Consider the following 22851-nt stretch of genomic DNA (forward strand, 5'->3'; position numbering starts at 1 on the left):
GACACACACCTCACTCATTAACAAAGTGATTCATAGAGCTAGGTCACATGCATCTGTGATAGTTTGCAACGGCCATGCCAATTCTGAATAACACAAAGGTCATTCAAGAGGGATATTTCAAATCCACAGATTAGAGATAATCGCTGTCATTTTTTTGTTGATGGAAAATAATTTAATCCAGCTATTTCTCACATTATTGTTCTCCTCCCACTTCAATGTACTGGTAATCCTGAGATAACCTGATAATTTCTATGATTTTATTTTAATTTGAATTATTTCACCTTTATTTAACCAGGTAGGCCAGTTGAGAACAAGTTCTCATTTACAACTGCGACCTGACCAAGATAAAGCAAAGCAGTGCGACAAAAACAACAACACAGAGTTACACATAAACAAATGTACAGTCAATAACACAATAGAAAATTCTATGTACAGTGTGTGCAAATGTAGAAGAGTAGGCAGGTAAGGCAATAAATAGACCATGGAGGCGAAATAATTACAATTTATCATTAACACTGGAGTGATAGATGTGCAGATGATGATGTGCAAGTAGAGATACTGGGCTGCAAAAGAGCAAGAGGATAAGTAACAATATGGGGATGAGGTAGTTGGGTGTGCTATTTACAGATTGGCTGTGTACAGGTACAGTGATCAGTAAGCTACAGCTGATGCTTAAAGTTAGAGAGGGAGATATAAGACTCCAGCTTCAATGATTTTTGCAATTCGTTCCAGTCATTGGCAGCGGAGAACTGGAAGGAAATGCAGCCAAATGAAGTGTTGTACAATGTTAGTAGTACAATGTGGACATGATTTGGATAGATTACATTGCTTACTTAATTGATATATTATAAATTGCAGAACAAGATGTTTTTGTAAATGTTCTCTTTTCTGCCCAAACTGATGTTGGGATTAAATAGAACACATTCCAGACAGTATGATTCTAGCTTAGACCTGGTCCCAGACCTGTTTGTGCAAACATGTTTGGCATGACAATGAGTGACAGGGAGTTGGCATGATAGCCAGGCTGGCACTTAGGATATTATGATTCATTTCAGTATGAAAACTGATGAAACATATCCCACACATATGGAAAAGGGAGCGCTTATATTGTAGTCATGTGCTGTAGACCTAGATCTTCTAAATGGCTCATAAAAGCTTGTTTTGAGATTCACCCATTTTAATAAATGCTCCGGGTTGCCAGATTGGGTTCTTAGACTTTCTTAAACAATTAGGAAACACAAGTCTCGTTAAGCGATCATTAAGAGATCTGTGCAGATTCTGGTTGACAAAGCCCCAGCTGATGGTTGCAGCTTGAGAACATACACACAGATTTTGTGGTGGTGTTGGGGTGCATCACGTTCGCCAGTGTTAAACACAGATGAATGCAACATCTGCATTAGCAAAACACTGGAGCACAAACCCCACAGAACAAGCATCACTAAATACATGACAAATACAGTTGAAGTCGGAAGTTTACGTACACTTAGGTTGGAGTCATTTCAACCACTCTACAAGTTTCTTGTTAACAAACTATAGTTTTGGCAAGTCGGTTAGGACATCTACTTTGTGCATGACTGTCACGCCCTGACCTTAGTTATCTTTGTTTTCTTTATTATTTTGGTCAGGTCAGGGTGTGACTATGGTGCGTATGTTCGTTTTTGAATTGTCTAGGGTGTTTTGTATATTTACAGGGTTTTGTAGTCTAGGTATATGTAGGTCTATGGTGGACTGAATTGGTTCCCAATCAGAGGCAGCTGTCTGTCCTTGTCTCTGATTGGGGACCATATTTAGGTAGCCATTTTGTCTAGGGTATTTGTGGGTTCTTATTCTATGTTTAGTTGCCTGTCTGCACTACTCTTATTTCAGTCACGGTTCATTCCTTAAATAAAGAAGTATGTACGCTTGCTGCGCCTTGGTCTCCTCCATACAACGAACGTGACAATGACAAGTCATTTTTCCAACAATTGAATTCTACAGACGAGGAACCATATGTGACACTAAACATAAAAAATAAAATAAAAAGCTATACATAAAATCATTATTGGATACCCTTTTTCTATAGTGAACTGGTTTCACAAGCTTTCCACGCGCTAATTAAAAATAATTTTACATTTAAATATAGGCTCTCGTGGAATAACCGTTTATGTGCACCACTCAGAATGGACGGACAAGCGCAACTTTTCTGTTGCTGATGAAAATCGCCGAAATGTGGGAAAGAAACATAAAACTACAAGAATGGAAAGACTGGCAAAGGAAGATCTTGCGGGAAAACCCTATACAAATCGTAAGGGTCAAGAGAGAACTGAAAAGCTGTCCAAAAGAGGTCTGTGGAAGAACCGTATTTCAAGCTAGCTAGCTATAGAGTACAGTAACTAACATGTGTGTTCTGGGTTGTCTCATTTGTAACTATAGAGAACATATTAGCTAAAGTTCGTTGGCTGCTATTTTATACATTACCGTTACAAATGTTATTGGTAGATGTATAGAAGTAACAGCTAGCTACCGGATGATTCGACATGGCTACAGTAGCTAGCTGGTGATATGTAACGTTACACTGTATCCTGCAGGGAAGAGCGTGTTCCGCGACGTGCAAAGGAGTGGAAAGTTGACCGATGAGCGCAGGCTGCATCTGTTCAACAGTTTCTACACTGTCCCATACGAGAAACAACAAGCGTTGATTATCTCCGGCTTAGAACAGGTTAGAAATAAGAAAAATAAGAAAAAAACGCCTATTATTATAATGGCTATATTGAACACTTGCATAGTTTAACTTTGACTCTTTAACTTTAACTCTAAAAGTGCAGTGTTGCACAATGGTGCAATACAAACTCATTCTGTGTATAGGTTGGGAGTGTGTGAAAGATGGAGGTCCTGATCAAGCAATACCCTGAATATGCTACAGTATATTAAATTCTGAATTTATCCTTGTCAATTTTTATTGTAGCATAAGGTGAAACGGAGACGTAAACCTGGGGATACAAACGACGGAAACAAACCTTCAAATACCATGTACAGCAAGCAGGCCAGAGATTGAATGTGTGCAAGGTCACTTTCATGTCTGTGTTCCAGCTAACCGTAAAAGCCGTCCTATGAATTAATGTCTCTATGAATATCAATTACAAACATAGTATTCTCTGTACTCGTTTAAGAACCTGCTAATTGAAATGTAATTGTTTTGGTCAGGTTGTTCAGGAAAAGTTAGGAGTTCAAGCTGAGGCAGGTGAGGATGCAAGGGTCTCCAGATCAGGCTACTGAGGCTCGGTCTCCTTTAGAAGATGGTAGAGAGAAGCATAGCAATAGGTAATGCGCTATGGATTCCAGCCTGGATTATTTCACTATTGCAGTGCTCTAAACAATCTTCTAAACATTAACAGAGTATCGAATGGCTGAAATAGCAAATTCTGAAACAAATATAAAATGTTGGTAACTAAGCTGTCCAACTACAACCTGAGCATTGAGGACTGAGTGCCAAATACCTTCCACTCCCACCGAACGGCACTGGCCTAATTCTCGCCGCCCTACAGGACCCCCCGGCCACAAACGGCAATGGCGTGACCGGGATTTGTACCCCGGTTATAGCGACAGTTGCACTCTTAAGGCAGGTCCCTAGACCATTGAGAAAATAGTAGTCTAACAACATCTTGTTGTTCCCTTACAGGCCACATCGGATACATGCTACAGTGAAAAGAGGGCATCAAGGAGCACATTCAATCTCTCCCAAGAACCCAGAACCTCTACTCTCGGATGAAGGGGGATGTACACAGAATACCTCAGCCCTAATCTGAATTTGTTGCGACTGTACCGACTCTACAAAGAAGAATACCACATCTGCAAAATTCTGTGTCTTTAAGGACATTTTCAAACAGCAGAGTCTCAATTTCATCCAACCCAGGAGTGACACCTGCGGCAAATGTGAAGCCTTCACTAAGATGTCAGCAGCAACATCTGAAGAGGAAAAAAATGAAGATTGCAGTTGAAAGTGAGTTGCACCATCGAACCTCAACCTCTCTATGTTGCGCAAGCCACTACCCTAGAGCATATGAGAGTCCTCTGCCCATCAAAAAAAACAAGTACCAAGATCTGATGACCATGCTCAACTACTTGCCAGCTGCTGCACGCTCTTTATAAATCACTGCAGTGAATCATTTGTTGTTAAACCAAGCTACATTACGAAGTGTTTTCTGTGAGTTTACAATCCCCTGAACCTGTATAGTATGTTGAATACATTTCAGAAGACATGTCACCCCTATTGTCAGAAATTAAATGTATTGTAGGTGTGTTCTATGTGAATCAATTTGTGTATGATTTAAACCAGCACAACATATTGAATTGATTTAATTTTAAGATGTTGTTCCTAGTGTAGACAATGTTGTACAATGTATTCTGTTGAATTATTTTGTGTGTGATCATTTGAACCTTAATCTGAATGAATTAAAAACAAATAAGTCGTCACACACAGTATGTGTATTCATTTGATCTTGATTCCCTTTTTTTATTCATTACAATATACAGTACGTCTCTGTCACCACATTTAGCATTAACTTATTATACTTATTTACTGCTGTCACCTCAGTAAGGACATTTCTTGCCTTTAAGCATGGGTTTAATGCAATTCAAAACTTAGTTGCTGATCATAGTGTTAAATGCAAAGAGAATGGTTTTGTAATATTGACCTTAGGGACCTGCATAATGGACATGCATATTGGCACATCACATTGATCCATATTTTATATGTAAAAGTTGTGCTTGAATGAATTGTATGTTCACATTCAGGGCTTCATTTTAAATGAGACTAAGATTTCATGACTCAACTTTTAAGAAGTCATCAGTGCTAAAGTTGATAGACCACCTTTAACTGAACCTCCATACAACTGAATTAACTACATATTGCATTTAAGTTATTTACACGAAGGGCATCTGTAATTGAAAGTACTTAAAACGGGTGTGAAAGGACATCTTACTAGAGTCATGCAAAATGTCACATACTGTTCTTCCACAAACACATCACTGGAGACACTTCTACATTCTAAAAATTAAAATGGCAATGAAAGTATTGAAATAACTATAATTGTTAGATATGGGTATGGTGAATTATTTGTCAACCATGAGACACCTGTGGTACACAAAATATAAAAATAGTTTTATCTGAAAATGGAAAAATTGTCACATTGTTCTTTTATAGGAATCAATTGTTTACAGACAGTGAAATAATCTCAATTCCAGTGGGTCAGAAGTTTACATACACTAAGTTGATTCTGCCTTTACACAGCTTGGAAAATTCCAGCAAATAATGTCATGGCTTTAGAAGCTTCTGATAGGCTAATTGACATTTGAGTCAATAGGTGTACCTGTGGATATATTTCAAAGCCTACCTTCAAACGCAATACCTCTTTGCTTGACATCATGGGAAAAACAAAAGAAATCAGCCAAGACCTCGAATTATTTGTAGACCACAAGTCTGGTTCATCCTTGGGAGCAATTTCCAAATGCCTGAACGTACCACGTTCATCTGTACAAACTATAGTACGCAAGTATAAACACCATGGGACCACGCATCTGTCTTACCGCGTTCTGTCTCCTAGATATACACCTAGAGGGTACCACATGAGGGAGGAGGATGTCTTCCCTGAAATGCAGTGTTGAGATTATCTGCAATGACAAGCTCAGTCCGATGATGCTGTGGCACACCACCCCAGACGACACAATACCCCAGATCATGACGAACCCTCCACCTCCAAAACGATCGTGCTCCAGTGTACAGGCCTCGGTATAAAACTCATTCCTTCAGTGAAGAGCCCTTTTTGCCAGTCCTATCTAGTCTAGCGACGGTGGGTTTGTGCCCATAGGCGACGTTGTTGCCCGTGATGTCTGGTGAGGACCTGCCTTACAACAAGTCTACAAGCCCTCAGTCCAGCCTCTCTCAGCCTATTGTGGACAGTCTGAGCACGGATGGAGGGATTGTGCGTTCCTGGTGTAACTCGGGCAGTTGCCATCCTGTACCTGTCCCGCAGGTGTGATGTTTGGATGTACCGATCCTGTGCAGGTGTCCGTTCTGTCTCCCTGTAGCGCTGTCTTAGGCATCTCACAGTATGGACATTGCAATTTATTGCCCTGGCCACATCTGTAGTCCTCATCCCTCTTTGCAGAATGCCTAAGGCACGTTCACACAGATGAGCAGGGACCTTGGGCATCTTTCTTTTGGTGTTTTTCAGTCAGTTGAAAGGCCTCTTTAGTGTCCCAAGTTTTCATAACTGTGACCTTAATTGCCTACCGTCTGTCAGCTGTTAGTGTGTTAGTGTGTTTCCACAGGTGCATGTTCACAAATTTTTTATGGTTCATTGAAAAACCATGGGAAATAGTGTTTAAACCCTTTACAATGAAGATCTGTGAAGTTTTTGGATTTTTATGAATTATCTTTGAAAAACAGAGTCCTGAAAATGGGACTTTCTTTTTTTTGCTGAGTTTCTAAGCATGACAAGTGAGTTTTCCCGTCACTGTACTTAAGCACATTTAAAACCAGACACTTTCAGACTTGACTCAAGTAGTATATTACTGCGTGACTTTCACTTTTACTTGAGTCATTTCGTATTAAGTATGACAATTGAGTACTTGTTCCACTACTGTTATTCAGCAAAAAGACAGGGGATATGTGTGTGTCTGTCTGTGTTTGCTTGTGCCTGCCTGCATGTTGACATCCACTAATGTCTTGGTCTCTTTCTCTCAGCTTGTCTTTGACTGTGAATCCATGTGGTGAGTGCGTGATACTACCTAGAGCAGAACAAATCGCTGAGTGAGTTAACATCAGTAGCTGATAAAAGCGAGACTGGACAGTCCTAAACCTAACGGGCCCGAGACACACTAGACTAGAGCATGAGACAATAACTCTAAGATAATGAGATGCAAATTACCAATTTGAATGAATCGCATAAAAAATATGAATAATATCAATCGTTTTTTCTTTATAGCTGTTTGTTGAGCCAGAGTGGACTCACTGGACAGGCAAAGACTGATTTACGTAAATGTGTACCTCCATTATGTATGATATGTTACGTTACATTAAGAACAGTATGGTTACAGAAACGAAAGTAGGGGGGTTGGTCCGCGCAGACCCGAAGCCAAAACGAATCAGTTGAACGGGCTTTTGGTTTCTATATGCGGGCCATAGTAACTGCTATGTGTGCACGTGCTTGCGCATTCACACATGTTTTTAAATGGGTGTTATAATAAAGACGGTAGGCAGCTCCTGAGTTAGAAGTTTGGGAAAGCTCACAATTTAACCTAGAATTCCTACCGAATCTGAATGAGAGTTATGAACTTTTTTATGTGCACATTTTCGCGAAACAGTTTATTTTCATTAATAACGTTTTAGGTTCTAAAAAGCATTTGTCACGTGGTTAATCATAAAAATCTGAAGTAAAATGATATAAATCTAAAAGTTAAAATTAAACTATGAGAACACTAGCCTCTGCCATATGGACACATTGATACAATGTGATCAATTGGAGGCTAAAGAAATTCGAGCATATAACTCTGTGAAGCTGTCACTAGCGAATTTGCAATATTGAATCAAATAGACTACTCCGGCCCCTCAGAGTTTCCTGGTCCAGGCCAAGTTTTTTTAATGACGTTTCGACTGAATATATGGAATCATCAGATCATGATATTTTGCTCTTTCACATCGAGGCTTGGTGATTATCGGTGAAAAATGACTTGCCCACATATTGAAACCAAAAGGCCCGCCCAACTGATTCGTTGTGTTTACATCGAGGCTGGGAGTGTTCGAAAGATTTTTTAAATCCTGAGGAAGTGTAATCGTCAATGGATATGTTAAAACAAAACTGCCTTCGTTGACTTGTGTGAAGCGAAGAAAAAATGTGATGCAACATTTTAAAATAAACATTTTAAAAGATCTTCACACCTTTTAGAGGCTTCTCACTGACAGCCGCGACTCAATCAGCTCGACCTATTGTCACGCGCACTACCCAAATTGTGGACTTCCCAAACACTTGTGACTTGAAACAATCAACAGCTTTTTTTAAAGAAAAGAAGCTAATGCTCCCATGTGATGTATTTTGAATGATTTTATTTAGAAAGGCGGAATTATATTGCCACGAACCGGCTCAAAGCCGGACAAAAAAAGAGAATACCATTTTTTTTTAAACCGAAATAAACAATGGTGTGTGTAAGTGAGTGGTTGCGTGTATAGATGTGATATTGAGGAGTGCTGCAAGATGGCAAAACAAACCGTGTGTCTGCATGGAGAGTCTCCTCAATGAATGGGGAAAAGGTATATTTATCCCGGGACACACCTGGGCCCAAACACACTGCATCTTCAATGCGAGCTGTGGCAAGAAGGTTTGCTGTGTCTGTCAGCGTAGTGTCCAGAGCATGGAGGCGCTACCAGGAGACGGGCCAGTACATCAGGAGACGTGGAGGAGGCCGTAGGAGGGCAACAACCCAGCAGCAGGACCGCTACTTCCGCCTTTGTGCAAGGAGGAGCACTGCCAGAGCCCTGCAAAATGACCTCCAGCAGGCCACAAATATGCATGTGTCTGCTCAAACGGTCAGAAACAGACTCCATGAGGGTGGTACGAAGGCCCGACGTCCACAGGTGGGGGTTGTGCTTACAGCCCAACACCGTGCAGGACGTTTGGCATTTGCCAGAGAACACCAAGATTGGCAAATTCGCCACTGGCGCCCTGTGCTCTTCACAGATGAAAGCAGGTTCACACTGAGCACATGTGACAGACGTGACAGTCTGAAGACGCCGTGGAGAACATTCTGCTGCCTGCAACATCCTCCAGCATGACCGGTTTGGCGGTGGGTCAGTCATGGTGTGGGGTGGCATTTCTTTGGGGGGCTGCACAGCCCTCCATGTGCTCGCCAGAGGTAGCCTGACTGCCATTAGGTACCGAGATGAGATCCTCAGACCCCTTGTGAGACCATATGCTGGTGCGGTTGGCCCTGGGTTCCTCCTAATGCAAGACAATTGAAGGCATTGATGCTATGGACTGACCCGCCCGTTCCCCAGACCTGAATCCAATTGAGCACATCTGGGACATCATGTCTCGCTCCATCCACTAACGCCACATTGCTCCACAGACTGTCCAGGAGTTGACGGATGCTTTAGTCCAGGTCTGAGAGGAGATCCCTCAGGAGACCATCCGCCACCTCATCAGGAGCATTGTAGGGAGGTCATACAGGCATGTGGAGGCCACACACACTACTGAGCCTCATTTTGACTTGTTTTAAGGACATTACATCAAAGTTGGATCAGCCTGTAGTGTGGTTTTCCACTTTAATTTTGAGTGTGACTCCAAATCCAGACCTCCATGGGTTGATAAATTTGATTTCCATTGATCATTTTTGTGTGATTTTGTTGTCAGCACATTCAACTATGTAAAGAATGTGTTATTTTTGTGTTCCCTTTATTGTTTTGAGCAGTGTATGTAGCCCATATATCTGATGCTGTCTGGACAGAAATAGTATGATATGTCATACTCTTTTGGTCCAGAAAGCATCGGATTCATGGTCTACACATACTGAGACAGAGCGGCGCTGTTTCGCTCTCTCGGATGCTTTAACTGACTTTGAGTCTTTCTGTCGTTGTGCGTCTCGGTCAAATAAATTATCAATATTTCAATATTTTATTTGGACGGGGAAGGAGATACGGAAGTTCGGGCCAGTCCTCTAAGGCCTGCTCATAGTATTACAGGGATCGTCTAGCAAACCAAAGGTTGCTTGTTAGAGGGGAACTGTACAATTTTTACTAACCCTTCCCCAAACCTTAACCTAATTCACCTAACCTGCTACGTACATTCTCCTAACTTTTGTTGTTAGTTCTCCTTACCAGCAATGTAAATTCTCCTCTGAATTTTCCTTTGTTGTTACAGCGCAACAAGCAGCCTGGTCTCAAAGAAAGAGGTATAATAGCATATGTCCCTAATTGTACAATACGTCACATCATCCAATTCCTATGATATTGTACGACCGGGTAAGACGTATGATACTATAATTTCTCGAATTCGTATCCTATTGTACGACCACCATTTCATTCATAGTGTAACTTAATGTAATATGTCATTCTAAACGGATGGAAAGCAATGTATCATAGTGTACGACCACTATTTAATTCATAGAGTAACTTAATGTAATATACAGTATCATACTCAATGGATGAAAGAAATGTACGTACTAAATCTTACAAATTGCCCTGAGGCCAGGTTGGTTGAGCACAGAGTGCCAATATGTCCCTTATAGATGATTCTGTCTCTCTTCAAACATAGAGGCTTATTTATAAATCTTACTTTTGCCCACCACTCAGAGAGGCATTTTCTATGTACTCTAAAACAAGAAGTTCTAAATTTTTTAAGCCACTACCTGAATATCCTCAGAACTGAAGGCTGTTAACCACCTAACTGAGGAACTCAATTTAACCTTGCGCAATACCCTAGATGCAGTTGCACCCCTAAAAACTAAAAACATTTCTCATAAGAAACTAGCTCCCTGGTACACAGAAAATACCCGAGCTCTGAAGCAAGCTTCCAGAAAATTGGAATGGAAATGGTGCCACACCAAACTGGAAGTCTTCCGACGAGCTTGGAAAGACAGTACTGTGCAGTACCGAAGACCCCTTACTGCTGCTCGATCATTCTATTTTTCTAACTTAATTGAGGAAAATAAGAACAATCCGAAATTCCTTTTTGATACTGTCGCAAAGCTAACTAAAAAGCAGCATTCCCCAAGAGAGGATGACTTTCACTTTAGCAGTGATAAATTCATGAACTTCTTTGAGGAAAAAATTATGATTATTAGAAAGCAAATTACGGACTCCTCTTTAAATCTGCGTATTCCTTCAAAGCTCAGTTGTCCTGAGTCTGCACAACTCTGCCAGGACCTAGGATCAAGAGAGACGCTCAAGTGTTTTAGTACTATATCTCTTGACACAATGATGAAAATAATCATGGCCTCTTAACCTTCAAGCTGCATACTGGACCCTATTCCAACTAAACTACTGAAAGAGCTGCTTCCTGTGCTTGGCCCTCCTATGTTGAACATAATAAACGGCTCTCTATCCACCGGATGTGTACCAAACTCACAAAAAGTGGCAGTAATAAAGCCTCTATTGAAAAAGCCAAACCTTGACCCAGAAAATATAAAAAACTATCGGCCTATATCGAATCTTCCATTCCTCTCAAAATTTTTAGAAAAGGCTGTTGCGCAGCAACTCACTGCCTTCCTGAAGACAAACGATGTATACGAAATGCTTCAGTCTGGTTTTAGACCCCACCATAGCACTGAGACGGCACTTGTGAAGGTGGTAAATTACATTTTAATGGCATCGGACCGAGGCTCTGCATCTGTCCTCGTGCTCGGAGACTTTAGTGCTGCTTTTGATACCATCGATCACCACATTCTTTTGGAGAGATTGGAAACCCAAATTGGTCTACACGGACAAGTTCTGTCCTGGTTTAGATCTTATCTGTCGGAAAGATATCAGTTTGTCTCTGTGAATGGTTTGTCCTCTGACAAATCAACTGTAAATTTCGGTGTTCCTCAAGGTTCCGTTTTAGGACCACTATTGTTTTCACTATATATTTTACCTCTTGGGGATGTTAATCGAAAACATAATGTTAACTTTCACTGCTATGCGGATGACACACAGCTGTACATTTCAATGAAACATGGTGAAGCCCCAAAATTGCCCTTGCTAGAAGCATGTGTTTCAGACATAAGGAAGTGGATGGCTGCAAACTTTCTACTTTTAAACTCGGACAAAACAGAGATGCTTGTTCTAGGTCCCAAGAAACAAAGAGATCTTCTGTTGAATCTGACAATTAATCTTAATGATTGTACAGTCGTCTCAAATAAAACTGTGAAGGACCTCGGCGTTACTCTGGACCCTGATCTCTCTTTTGAAGAACATATCAAGACCATTTCAAGGACAGCTTTTTTCCATCTACGTAACATTGCAAAAATCAACTTTCTGTCCAAAAATGATGCAGAAAAATTAATCCATGCTTTTGTCACTTCTAGGTTAGACTACTGCAATGCTCAACTTTCCGGCTACCCGGATAAAGCACTAAATAAACTTCAGTTAGTGCTAAATACGGCTGCTAGAATCCTGACTAGAACCAAAATATTTGATCATATTACTCCAGTGCTAGCCTCTCTACACTGGCTTCCTGTCAAAGCAAGGGCTGATATCAAGGTTTTACTGCTAACCTACCAAGCATTACATGGGCTTGCTCCCACCTATCTCTTTGATTTGGTCCTGCCATACATACCTACACGTACGCTACGGTCACAAGACGCAGGCCTCCTAATTGTCCCTAGAATTTCTAAGCAAACAACTGGAGGCAGGGCTTTCTCCTATAGAGCTCAATTTTTATGGAACGGTCTGCCTACCCATGTCAGAGACGCAAACTCGGTCTCAAACTTTGTCTTTACTGAAGACTCATCTCTTCAGTGGGTCATATGATTGAGTGTAGTCTGGCCCAGGAGTGGGAAGGTGAACGGAAAGGCTCTGGAGCAACGAACCGCCCTTGCTGTCTCTGCCTGGCCGGTTCCCCTCTTTCCACTGGGATTCTCTGCCTCTAACCCTATTACAGGGGCTGAGTCACTGGCTTACTGGGGCTCTCTCATGCCGTCCCTGGAAGGGGTGCGTCACCTGAGTGGGTTGATTCACTGATGTGGTCATCCTGTCTGGGTTGGCGCCCCCCCTTGGGTTGTGCCATGGTGGAGATCTTTGTGGGCTATACTCAGCCTTGTCTCAGGATGGTAAGTTGGTGGATGAAGATATCCCTCTAGTGGTGTGGGGGCTGTGCTTTGGCAAAGTGGGTGGGGTTATATCCTTCCTGTTTGGCCCTGTCCGGGGGTGTCCTCGGATGGGGCCACAGTGTCTCCTGACCCCTCCTGTCTCAGCCTCCAGTATTTATGCTGCAGTAGTTTATGTGTCGGGGGGCTAGGGTTAGTTTGTTATATCTGGAATACTTCTCCTGTCCTATTCGGTGTCCTGTGTGAATCTAAGTGTGCGTTCTCTAATTCTCTCCTTCTCTCTTTCTTTCTCTCTCTCGGAGGACCTGAGCCCTAGGACCATGCCTCAGGACTACCTGACATGCTGACTCCTTGCTGTCCCCAGTCCATCTGGCCGTGCTGCTGCTCCAGTTTCAACTGTTCTGCTTTATTATTATTCGACCATGCTGGTCATTTATGAACATTTGAACATCTTGGCCATGTTCTGTTATAATCTCCACCCGGCACAGCCAGAAGAGGACTGGCCACCCCACATAGCCTGGTTCCTCTCTCGGTTTCTTCCTAGGTTTTTGGCCTTTTTGGGGAGTTTTTCCTAGCCACCGTGCTTCTACACCTGCATTGCTTGCTGTTTGGGGTTTTAGGCTGGGTTTCTGTACAGCACTTTGAGATATCAGCTGATGTACGAAGGGCTATATAAATAAATTTGATTTGATTTGTGGTTGTAATCTAACATAGAAAATGATAGCACCCACTTAATTGGAAAACACCCAATTGAAATGTGACGGTCAACATTAAAAACACTCTACATTTTCCAAACAGGATAACTCTAAGTTGATCAGTGCTCAGGAGCATAAACACTGCATTCTCCCCTCCACACTCCACTGCACAAATGCATGGAAAGTAAAACAGAGAGTAGCTGGAAATAGCATCTGCTAAAAGGCACTACCCGAAGAGCATGTTAGGTTTAGCCAGAAATCGGACAATTACCTTGACACAAACTGCTGTCAAAACAAGGCCTAAAAAAAACAAAATGGACAAACATCTAAAAGTAACCAGAGGACTTGGGACCCAAAGTTCAGTTCTGTTCCGTTCATTCGCTTGGTGCGAATCACCATGTAAGTGGTTAGCCAGCGCACTCTCCCCGAAAGCTCATTTATTTTCCTGCCAGAGCAGCATGAGCTAGAAATGAAATTGAAAGCAAAAAAAAAAAGGTTGTTTGCTTTTCTTTATTTCCATAATTGATCTGGGGGAAGCTGGTGATAAATGGAGGAGAGGAGGGGAGATGAGACGAAGGGATGTGCTTGGTCTCTTCAGTGTAACCAGAAGTTAGAAATGCTACTGTATGATTAATCCTCTGTCTATACAGGCTATTGTTTTCAAAAAGTAGTCTTTCTCTGCTGTATTTGTCTCTTCGACACCACATCTGACAAGAGGTTTAAGACTTGGTAGCTTCTGCCGTGACTAATGTTGCTTCCGTTAAAAACAAAACAAGCAAACTAATTGGTTCCATACAGTGGACTTAATTTCCTGGCTGAAGATGACTTTCTAGTTTCAATCAATGCGTTGGAGCTCCACCCCCACGAGATCATGATTTGTCAGAGAAGGCTGCGACCTATTTGTTGCTCTACATCACCGGAAGGTGGGTGGGAGATTCAAACATGAGTTTCCTTCTTGTTGCTTGGCAAAGGAAAAACAACAACAATTGAACAGATACCTTCATTTCAACATATTGCGAAAACCCCCAAAAGGGGTAGCCTAGTGGTTAGAGCGTTGGACTAGTAACCGGAAGGTTGCAAGATCAAATCCCTGAGCTGACAAGGTAAAAATCTGTCGTTCTGCCCTTGAGCAGGCAGTTAACTCACTGTTCCTAGGCCGTCATTGAAAATAAGAATTTGTTCTTAACTGACCTGCCTAGTTAAATAAAGATAAAAAAAAAATAATAATAATAAAAATTAAAAAAATGATAATGCCTGAGAAGCCATCAAGGGCCAGTAAACCGTGCCAATATGTCCTCCAAACAGTCTTCAAGGGCATTATCACTTTTATGCAATGGGTTACCACCATATTCAAATATTGATATACATATTTTAATTGAAAACATTATTTTTATTAATTTATTCATACTATTTCATCCTTCGACAAGATATAGTCCCGATACAAATCTAGGGTTGCTACCCAAGCCGGATGGTTGTTCATTCAATTGGTTCGGTTGACAGAGACACGACCCAGTCGTTCAGTCTTTTTTTTCTGTATCTATGGACATACTGGCTGGCAACTTTCTTATCCCTTGCTTGCTAGCTAGCGAATTACATCAACAGTGCAGCCAGAATAACAATAGTAGCTGCATTAGCATTTGTTTAAGCAGTTTTGTATTGACATTTATTTGGATACATCCATAACAATGAGCTAATGAGGCGCGATTTCGCCTGGCATAGAAAATGTGCTCTCTCGTAGGGACACTATTGTTCAGAGGAGCTAGCCAACAACACAACTAACACAATCACTTCAAACTGACACTGGAAAGACTGCAATCTAGCTGCACTTTGTTTCGTTTGACCTTTTTTCAATGAACATTTCTTTGCATAAATCCATAAAAGCGATGCCAGCTGATTCATGATGTCGACTGGCTGAGAAACGTTGCCTGCCTGTCTGTCTTGTCCCGACTCCCAACACGTTCATTACTATGGGACAGCTGGAGATCGAATTTGAATATTGAATCAATGTTGCAAATGTCGGAGAGACAGACAGCAAGGTTTATACAAATCTCCGCTGATTAAAACTAAATATTAGTCTAAAAGAAATGTGAGATAATGTGTAGAAATTTCTTATAGTGGAAATCAAGTTTATAAATTGCTTGGCTGGGCTGATGAAACAGTGGATTGCGTAGTCAGATGGAACAGAGTAAATAGGCATTTTAATGTCAGATTTAGCCAGTGGTAACTTGTGGAATAGACGCCGGCGTGAATGCGGTTTTAACCAATCAGCATTCAGATTTAGACCCACCCGTTTTCTAATTTCCTGTAACACAAGGTAGAATACAGTGGCTATAGTTCATTCTTACATATTGGGTTTGAGCTGCTTTTTAAAGCAAAATCGAATTGAAAACTTTATTGGTACTGTTGAATTTGATTTTCATAATAGGAAGCTTGGACTGATGGTTTGGTTAGCTAAACCACGGCAACAACTATAGCTATCAAGTTAACTTGCTAGCTACTTTAGTGGATGTTGAACACATTTCTACCTGAAAATTAACATGTTTCTAGTGACAATTATGTTCGCAATTATAGCAATGGTATAAAATGGATAATCTACTCAGAGCTCTGTGTTCTCTGGAAGAATAATAGAATAATGCAACTCCATGGAAGGACACACCTTCCCCATTGTCACAGATAGAACAAAGAGAAAGATATTTCCCTGGATGTATAAATGGGAAGCATCTGGGTGGCGTTTCCACCCACTACCAAGCATGGTAGTGAGAGGAACCCCACTGGCGGGCAGTGGGAGAAGATGGAACGAGATGGATATTGTCAGACATTCTGTAAATGTTTGCATCAATTAACATTTGATCTAAATACATTTTTCTGTTCCCAAAACTAGAATTTGTTATGAACAGAGTGGACTTTACCCTTTGCAAAAGTAAAACAAAACAATGCACTGTTTAGAATGAGTGCAAAGGCAAATTGAGTTATTGCACACACACACTTCACAGAGTAGGCGTTCCCTAACGGAAATTTGCAGATGTATACTAGAACGTGTCATTAGCATATCGCTAGCGAGTGCTAGGCTCTGCCCACTCTGATTAATTTGTTCACATTGGAAACAACAAGCTGTGGTCTATCTTGGTTTAGTTACAAAAAATCTTTGACGTCGTTCATTATTTTCCATAGAACTCATATGGAACTCATAGAACTCACACCCCTCGTTGATTATCCCTTACGTAGACTCTACATAATCAACACTAACTACCCACACAACATGTGGGTGTCTTTACAGTGTCCCGACTCAGAGCTCCACGAGCAACAACCTCCACTTAATATCCCTCAGTCTTTTCTTTCATAATACAACGCATTGTGGATCCCTGTTGTCTATTTATTTGTTCCTCTATTCTTGTTTGTCCTTCCTTTCTCTCTCTCGCTTTCCTCTGACTGACTGACTGAAAGACACACGGACAGAGGGAGACATGCTGCAGCGATTTCATCCTGTTGAATGAAGCGGGGGTCATGTGTGCCGTGATGATCACCCGTCAAAATCCCTTGGGAGGATTATTGTGACTCAAATCAAGAAAATCGTGCAACTTTAAGGGTTGCATGGAGAGCCCGTTCAGGCTGGTCTGCCTGTGCTGACCGATTGGTTTCTCCCAGCTGGCTGCCTCTCTGATTTCTATATTCAAACATATGTGTGACGCTGCTTGCACCTTGCTCTGAGAAACAGCAGATTCATAGAATAATTCAACGGTCGACTGTGGTGGTAAAACTTTAAATTATCGTTGTGATATTTTATCGATGAAACCAGCAAAACCTGACCTTAGAATTCAAGGTACACTTAACCAGCATGGCTACCACAGCATTCTGCAGCGATACGCCATACCATCTGGTTTGCACTTAGTGGGACTATCATTTGTTTTTTAACAGGACAATGATCCAACACACCCCCAGGCTGTGTAAGGGTTATTTGACCAAGAAGGAGAGTGATGGTACTGCATCAGATTACTTGGCCTCCACAATCCCGACCTCAACCCAATTGATATGGTTTGGGATGAGTTGGACCACAGAGTTAAGGAAAAACAGCCAAAAGGGGCTCATCATTTGTTGGAACTCCTTCAAGACTGTCAAGGCAAGGGCTGATTTCAAGGTTTTACTGCTAACCTACAAAGCATTACATGGGCTTTGTCCTACCTATCTATCTGATTTGGTCCTGCCGTACATACCTACACGTACGCTACGGTCACAAGACGCAGGCCTCCTAATTGTCCCTAGAATTTCTAAGCAAACAGCTGGAGGCAGGGCTTTCTCCTTTAGAGCTCCATTTTTATGGAATGGTCTGCCTACCCATGTGAGAGATGCAAACTCGGTCTCAACCTCATCTCTTCAGTGGGTCATATGATTGAGTGTAGTCTGGCCCAGGAGTGTGAAGGTGAACGGAAAGTCTCTGGAGCAACGAACCGCCCTTGCTGTCTCTGCCTGGCCGGTTCCCCTCTTTCCACGGGGATTCTCTGCCTCTAACCCTATTACATGGGATGAGTCACTGGCTTACTAGGGCTCTTTCATACCGTCCCTAGGAGGGGTGCGTCACTTGAGTGGGTTGAGTCACTGATGTGATCTTTCTGTCTGGGTTGGCGCCCCCCCTTGGGTTGTGCCGTGGCGGAGATTTTTGTGGGCTATACTCTGCCTTGTCTCAGGATGGTAAATTGGTGGTTGAAGATATCCCTCTAGTGGTGTGGGGGCTGTGCTTTGGAAAAGTGGGTGGGGTTATATCCTTCCTGTTTGGCCCTGTCCGGGGGTGTCATCGGATGGGGCCACAGTGTCTCCTGACCCCTCCTGTCTCAGCCTCGAGTATTTATCCTGCAGTAGTTTATGTGTCGGGGGCTAGGGTCAGTTTGTTATATCTGGAGTACTTCTCCTGTCCTATCCGGTGTCCTGTGTGATTTTAAGTATGCTCTCTCTAATTCTCTCTTTCTTTCTCTCTCTCCGAGGACCTGAGCCCTAGGACCATGCCTCAGGACTACCTGACATGCTGACTCCTTGCTGTCCCCAGTCCATCTGGCCGTGCTGCTGCTCCAGTTTCAACTGTTCTGCCTGTGATTATTATTATTTGACCATGCTGGTCATTTATGAACATTTGAACATCTTGGCCATGTTCTGTTATAATCTCCACCCGGCACAGCCAGAAGAGGACTGGCCACCCCACATAGCCTGGTTCCTCTCTAGGTTTCTTCCTAGGTTTTTGGCCTTTAGGGAGTTTTTCCTAGCCACCGTGCTTCTACACCTGCATTGCTTGCTGTTTGGGGTTTTAGGTTGGGTTTCTGAACAGCACTTTGAGATATCAGCTGATGTACGAAGGGCTATATAAATAAATTTGATTTGACTGTTGGAAAAGCATTCCAGTTGAAGCTGGCTGAGAGAATGCCAAGAGTGTGCAAAGCTGTCATCAAGGCAAAGGGTGGCTACTTTGAAGAATCTCAAATGTGAAATATATTTTGTTTTGTTTAACACTTTTTGAGTTACTACATGATTCCATGTGTTATTTCATAGTTTTGATGTCTTCACTATTATTCTACAATGTAGAAAATAGTACAAATAAAGATAAACCCTGGAATTAGTAAGTGTGTCCAACATTTTGACTGGTATTGTATATATATATTCCCCCCGTCGGATAAACACTCCAAACAGTCTCTACCCGACTGCTCAGAGCCATCCTCATGGTCCTAAAGCACACCTTTGCATCGCTTTTTTAAAATCACATTCCAATGATAAAACTAGGAGGGAACAAAAATGCAATTTCAGAATGTGCCCCCCCCCCGTCCCCAGTGAAAGTGGTTCCCCTGGAAACAATACAGAGACATCAATAAGCATCGATGACCCCCGTTTGAAACGTTTCCAGCCAATAACAGCCCCAACTAGTTTCAATGAGCTGCCTAATCTCTCTTAATAAAGTAATCCCTCGAAGGAACCCAGAAGATCCCGGGCCTCTACAAACTTTAGGTGCCGAGCTACGCCGCACACTCCCACTACTTTACAAGAGAGAGAGAATGATTCATTCCAGCTGTAGACCTCTCTCTGTGTGCTGAGGTTTAAAAGATTTTGTTTTGAGCCATGTTTAGTGGGTTTAGTGTTGCGACCCCACACAATGGGAGGGATCATCCCAACGTCTGTGTGTGTGATTGTGTTACAGTGTTTGTGTGTGCTCCATGCTCTGTTTGCATGTGTGTGCGTGTGTGATTGTGCTACAGGCACTGTGTGTGTGTGTGTGTGTGTGTGTGTGTGTGTGTGTGTGTGTGTGTGTGTGTGTGTGTGTGTGTGTGTGTGTGTGTGTGTGGACTAGAAGCAGGGTGACTGGAGTGTAAAGTCACAGAGATCAGGAAGAATTGTGTTCTGAGCTATTCATCATTACAACAACATTCTACTTATGGAACCTCCTCTGTTTCAATTCAATTCTCATTGATAGTGAGTTTCTTCTCTCCCTGTCTCTCTCTGTCTCCCTCCCTCCTCCGTATCTCACCACCCCTCACTATCATTTTCACATTCCCTGTTGGGCCTTCTCCTCTTTCTGCTTCTGGTCACTTTACTTACCTTGCTTTATCTTGATGTTACTCTGTTCTTCCTTTTCTCCTCCCTCTGTAGCTCTCTGGTACATCATCTCCATGTCTGCTTTCTGTCCTTTCTCACTCAAATAAATTATGACTCTTCTCTAGTTCACACACCTTCCCTTCCCCTTAATCTTTATCTTACTCTCTCACACTCTCTATGTCAAACTCTCTCTTGCAACTTATCTAACTCTCTGGCCAAACACAGTCGCTCAGCTCTCTCTCTCAGAACTTTTTGGATCAGCCACAAGGCCGTGGCCTGAGTCCTGAATCACTGCTCGTGTTGCAATCCACACTCGGCTCCCAAGCACAACAGACTGCTCGCTCATTGGTCACACACTCCTTGTTCCTATGCAGAGACAACCTCCGCCACCCTCAACCCCTCCCAGCGCGCCCGCTTAGTTTCTTTTGTCCCAGTACAGTACACACACTCACCCTGACAGCTTTGCCATCTTCGCGAAACCAAAGACGTCCATGCGTTTGAGTTACGGCTGTAAAAACTCAGGCACTCCAGATGGCGATTAGATACAGATTCAAATCCAGAGTAGGGGTGCCAAAACATTGGAGAAGTCCAAAAAGCAGAAGTGTCATTCCTTGCTGAAAGCGCAAAGCCTTAAGACCTGTCCTGCCTATCCAGAGTAAAGCCCTTGAGAGGGTATAGGGTGGGCCAGTGAAGGACCCCCCTCTGACTAGCCAGTCCGCTTTATCCCGCTCTCCTCCTGGCCGTGGTGGGCAACGCTGAGCCCTGTCTGGGTGGTCTCCATCTCAGCTGAACTGGGAGATTGTGCCGGTCCAGAGCTATATGGAGAATAAAAGCAAAGAAGGAGAGGGAGGTGATGAAGAGAAGGAGGGGGGATGGAGGAGTGAGGGAGGGAAGGGAAGGCAAGGAAAGGAGGAGGGACTCAAATCACAAATCCCAGCACTCACACATCCTCCGCGGAGAAGAAAGGAGCCATCCGTCCCCCTGGTCTTCACCCCTTTATGAAAGTGAGAGGGGTGGAGAGATATAGGGAGGGATGCTCGGAATTGCCTGGGGAGGGCGGAGTGCAGCAGAGGAATGGAAAGAGAGAGACGTGACGAGCGTTGGGAGAGGAGAGGAGCGCTGACTCTGCAGAACGAGAGAGAGGAAGGGAGGCTAGCGGGAGCAGGACCCTGGTCTCTCTCTTTTATTTGTGTTGCTAAGTGAGCCACAGCAACCACACTGCCATATAGAAAGAACAACAGCACACTGCTATCTTTCATATAATTACAAACCTGAAACAGAGCTATGCCTGACAACTCTTTGAGGAGCCTCAGAAATATATGTAGTTACATATGAGCAGAGATACAGCCATTAGGACTGTTTGCGTTTTGTGTAATTACTCCTTGACATGCTTTGTATGCATTTTATGTACGTCGATTGCACACTGCTCTCTCTCTCTCTAGCTCTCTCTCTCTCTCACACACACACCATCAAACAGGAACGCATAAGTCCATTAGGACCCATCCTCATTCACACTGAAGCAGTGACGGTGGTCCTGCAGATGGTCCAGGGAGCAACAGGATGCTCTACCTTCTGTGAGTGAGCCCGCAGGGGCCAAGGACAAAACATGGCAGCCATATGAACGTGCCTCTCAGCAGCAACACACTGTAATCGAATTCAAAACAGCCTAAGTCTATTTTACCACACCATGTAATACAATTCAACACACAAACCCAATGTAACACAACCAAAAGGCAAGTCTGTTCAGTTCTGCTCTGATTGTTTCTGTGCTGTGGTGTTTTTACTGCATTTTAGCCTGGGTGTCTGTTTCTACTCACTTGCCAACTCCTTATGGAATTGCCAAGCGTTTTTTGGCATGACAAAGAGTGACAATTTTGGCATGAAAGCACAGACAGACTGACATTCAGGCTAGCCTTCTGTTAAATGATATTGTTCTAATTGTATATTTTATTACACCATATTATTTCGATCTTTCCTCATTCCTTTTCGACCTATATCCTCTTTTTCCTATATTAACTAATAGCTTAGATCTGTTTCTGATGCCCTGTACTGTGTCATTCTGTTCGAGGGTAGAATCAGGGGTGAAAGTAAGCTGGAACGGTCCCATATGGAGTACAGGTGAAATAAATAGTGGGGTAACCCAAACCGGTGACACGTGAGTCTATCACAATAATTAAAACAGATTCCCAAAAAACTGTAGGCTATTACAGTATTTATCATTGACCGCATGCGAGATGTGAGTCGCATGAAAAATTAGCGAATAGACTTGACAACTGGTGGAATATGCTCCAAAATGCAGTGTAGTTCGATGATATCACTGAAATGTTGCCAAGATGAGTGGCCGATATCACTGAAATGTTGCCAAAATGAGTGGCCGATATCACTGAAATGTTGCCAAGATGAGTGGCCGATATCACTGAAATGTTGCCAAGATGAGTGGCCGATATCACTGAAATGTTGCCAAGATGAGTGGCCGATATCACTGAAATGTTGCCAAGATGAGTGGCCGATATCATTGAAATGTTGCCAAGATGAGTGGCCGATATCACTGAAATGTTGCCAAGATGAGTGGCCGAGACCGCAGCAGTGTACGCATCAATACAGGTTACAAGACTTGTGTAGGCTTAATTAATGGATGACATTCACAGAAAGTCGTAACACTTTTTGGCGTTTTGTAAGTGGTCTCTTTGAATTCATCAAATGCCACTATATGCATGAATGGCAGAATATAAGAAGCATAATAGCTGGAATAGTAACTGTCTGGACACTGACTGTAGGCCTCACATGTAGCTTATTATAATATTAACTG

General features: G+C 42.6%; 1 protein-coding gene across 1 annotated transcript in view; it reads right to left on the minus strand.

Annotated features, from left to right (window-relative positions):
• The window catches only part of LOC135543484 (FERM and PDZ domain-containing protein 4-like), a 45172-nt gene extending 24285 nt beyond the window's left edge, over positions 1 to 20887 (minus strand). The window contains 1 exon segment of the mRNA XM_064970782.1: positions 20495 to 20887. Coding sequence (XP_064826854.1) covers positions 20495 to 20535 — 41 coding nt within the window. The 5' untranslated portion in view covers positions 20536 to 20887.
• Between the last annotated feature and the right edge of the window lie 1964 nt (positions 20888 to 22851).

The sequence above is a fragment of the Oncorhynchus masou genome, chromosome 7 (genome assembly GCF_036934945.1).
Source record: "Oncorhynchus masou masou isolate Uvic2021 chromosome 7, UVic_Omas_1.1, whole genome shotgun sequence".
NCBI lineage: Eukaryota > Metazoa > Chordata > Actinopteri > Salmoniformes > Salmonidae > Oncorhynchus > Oncorhynchus masou.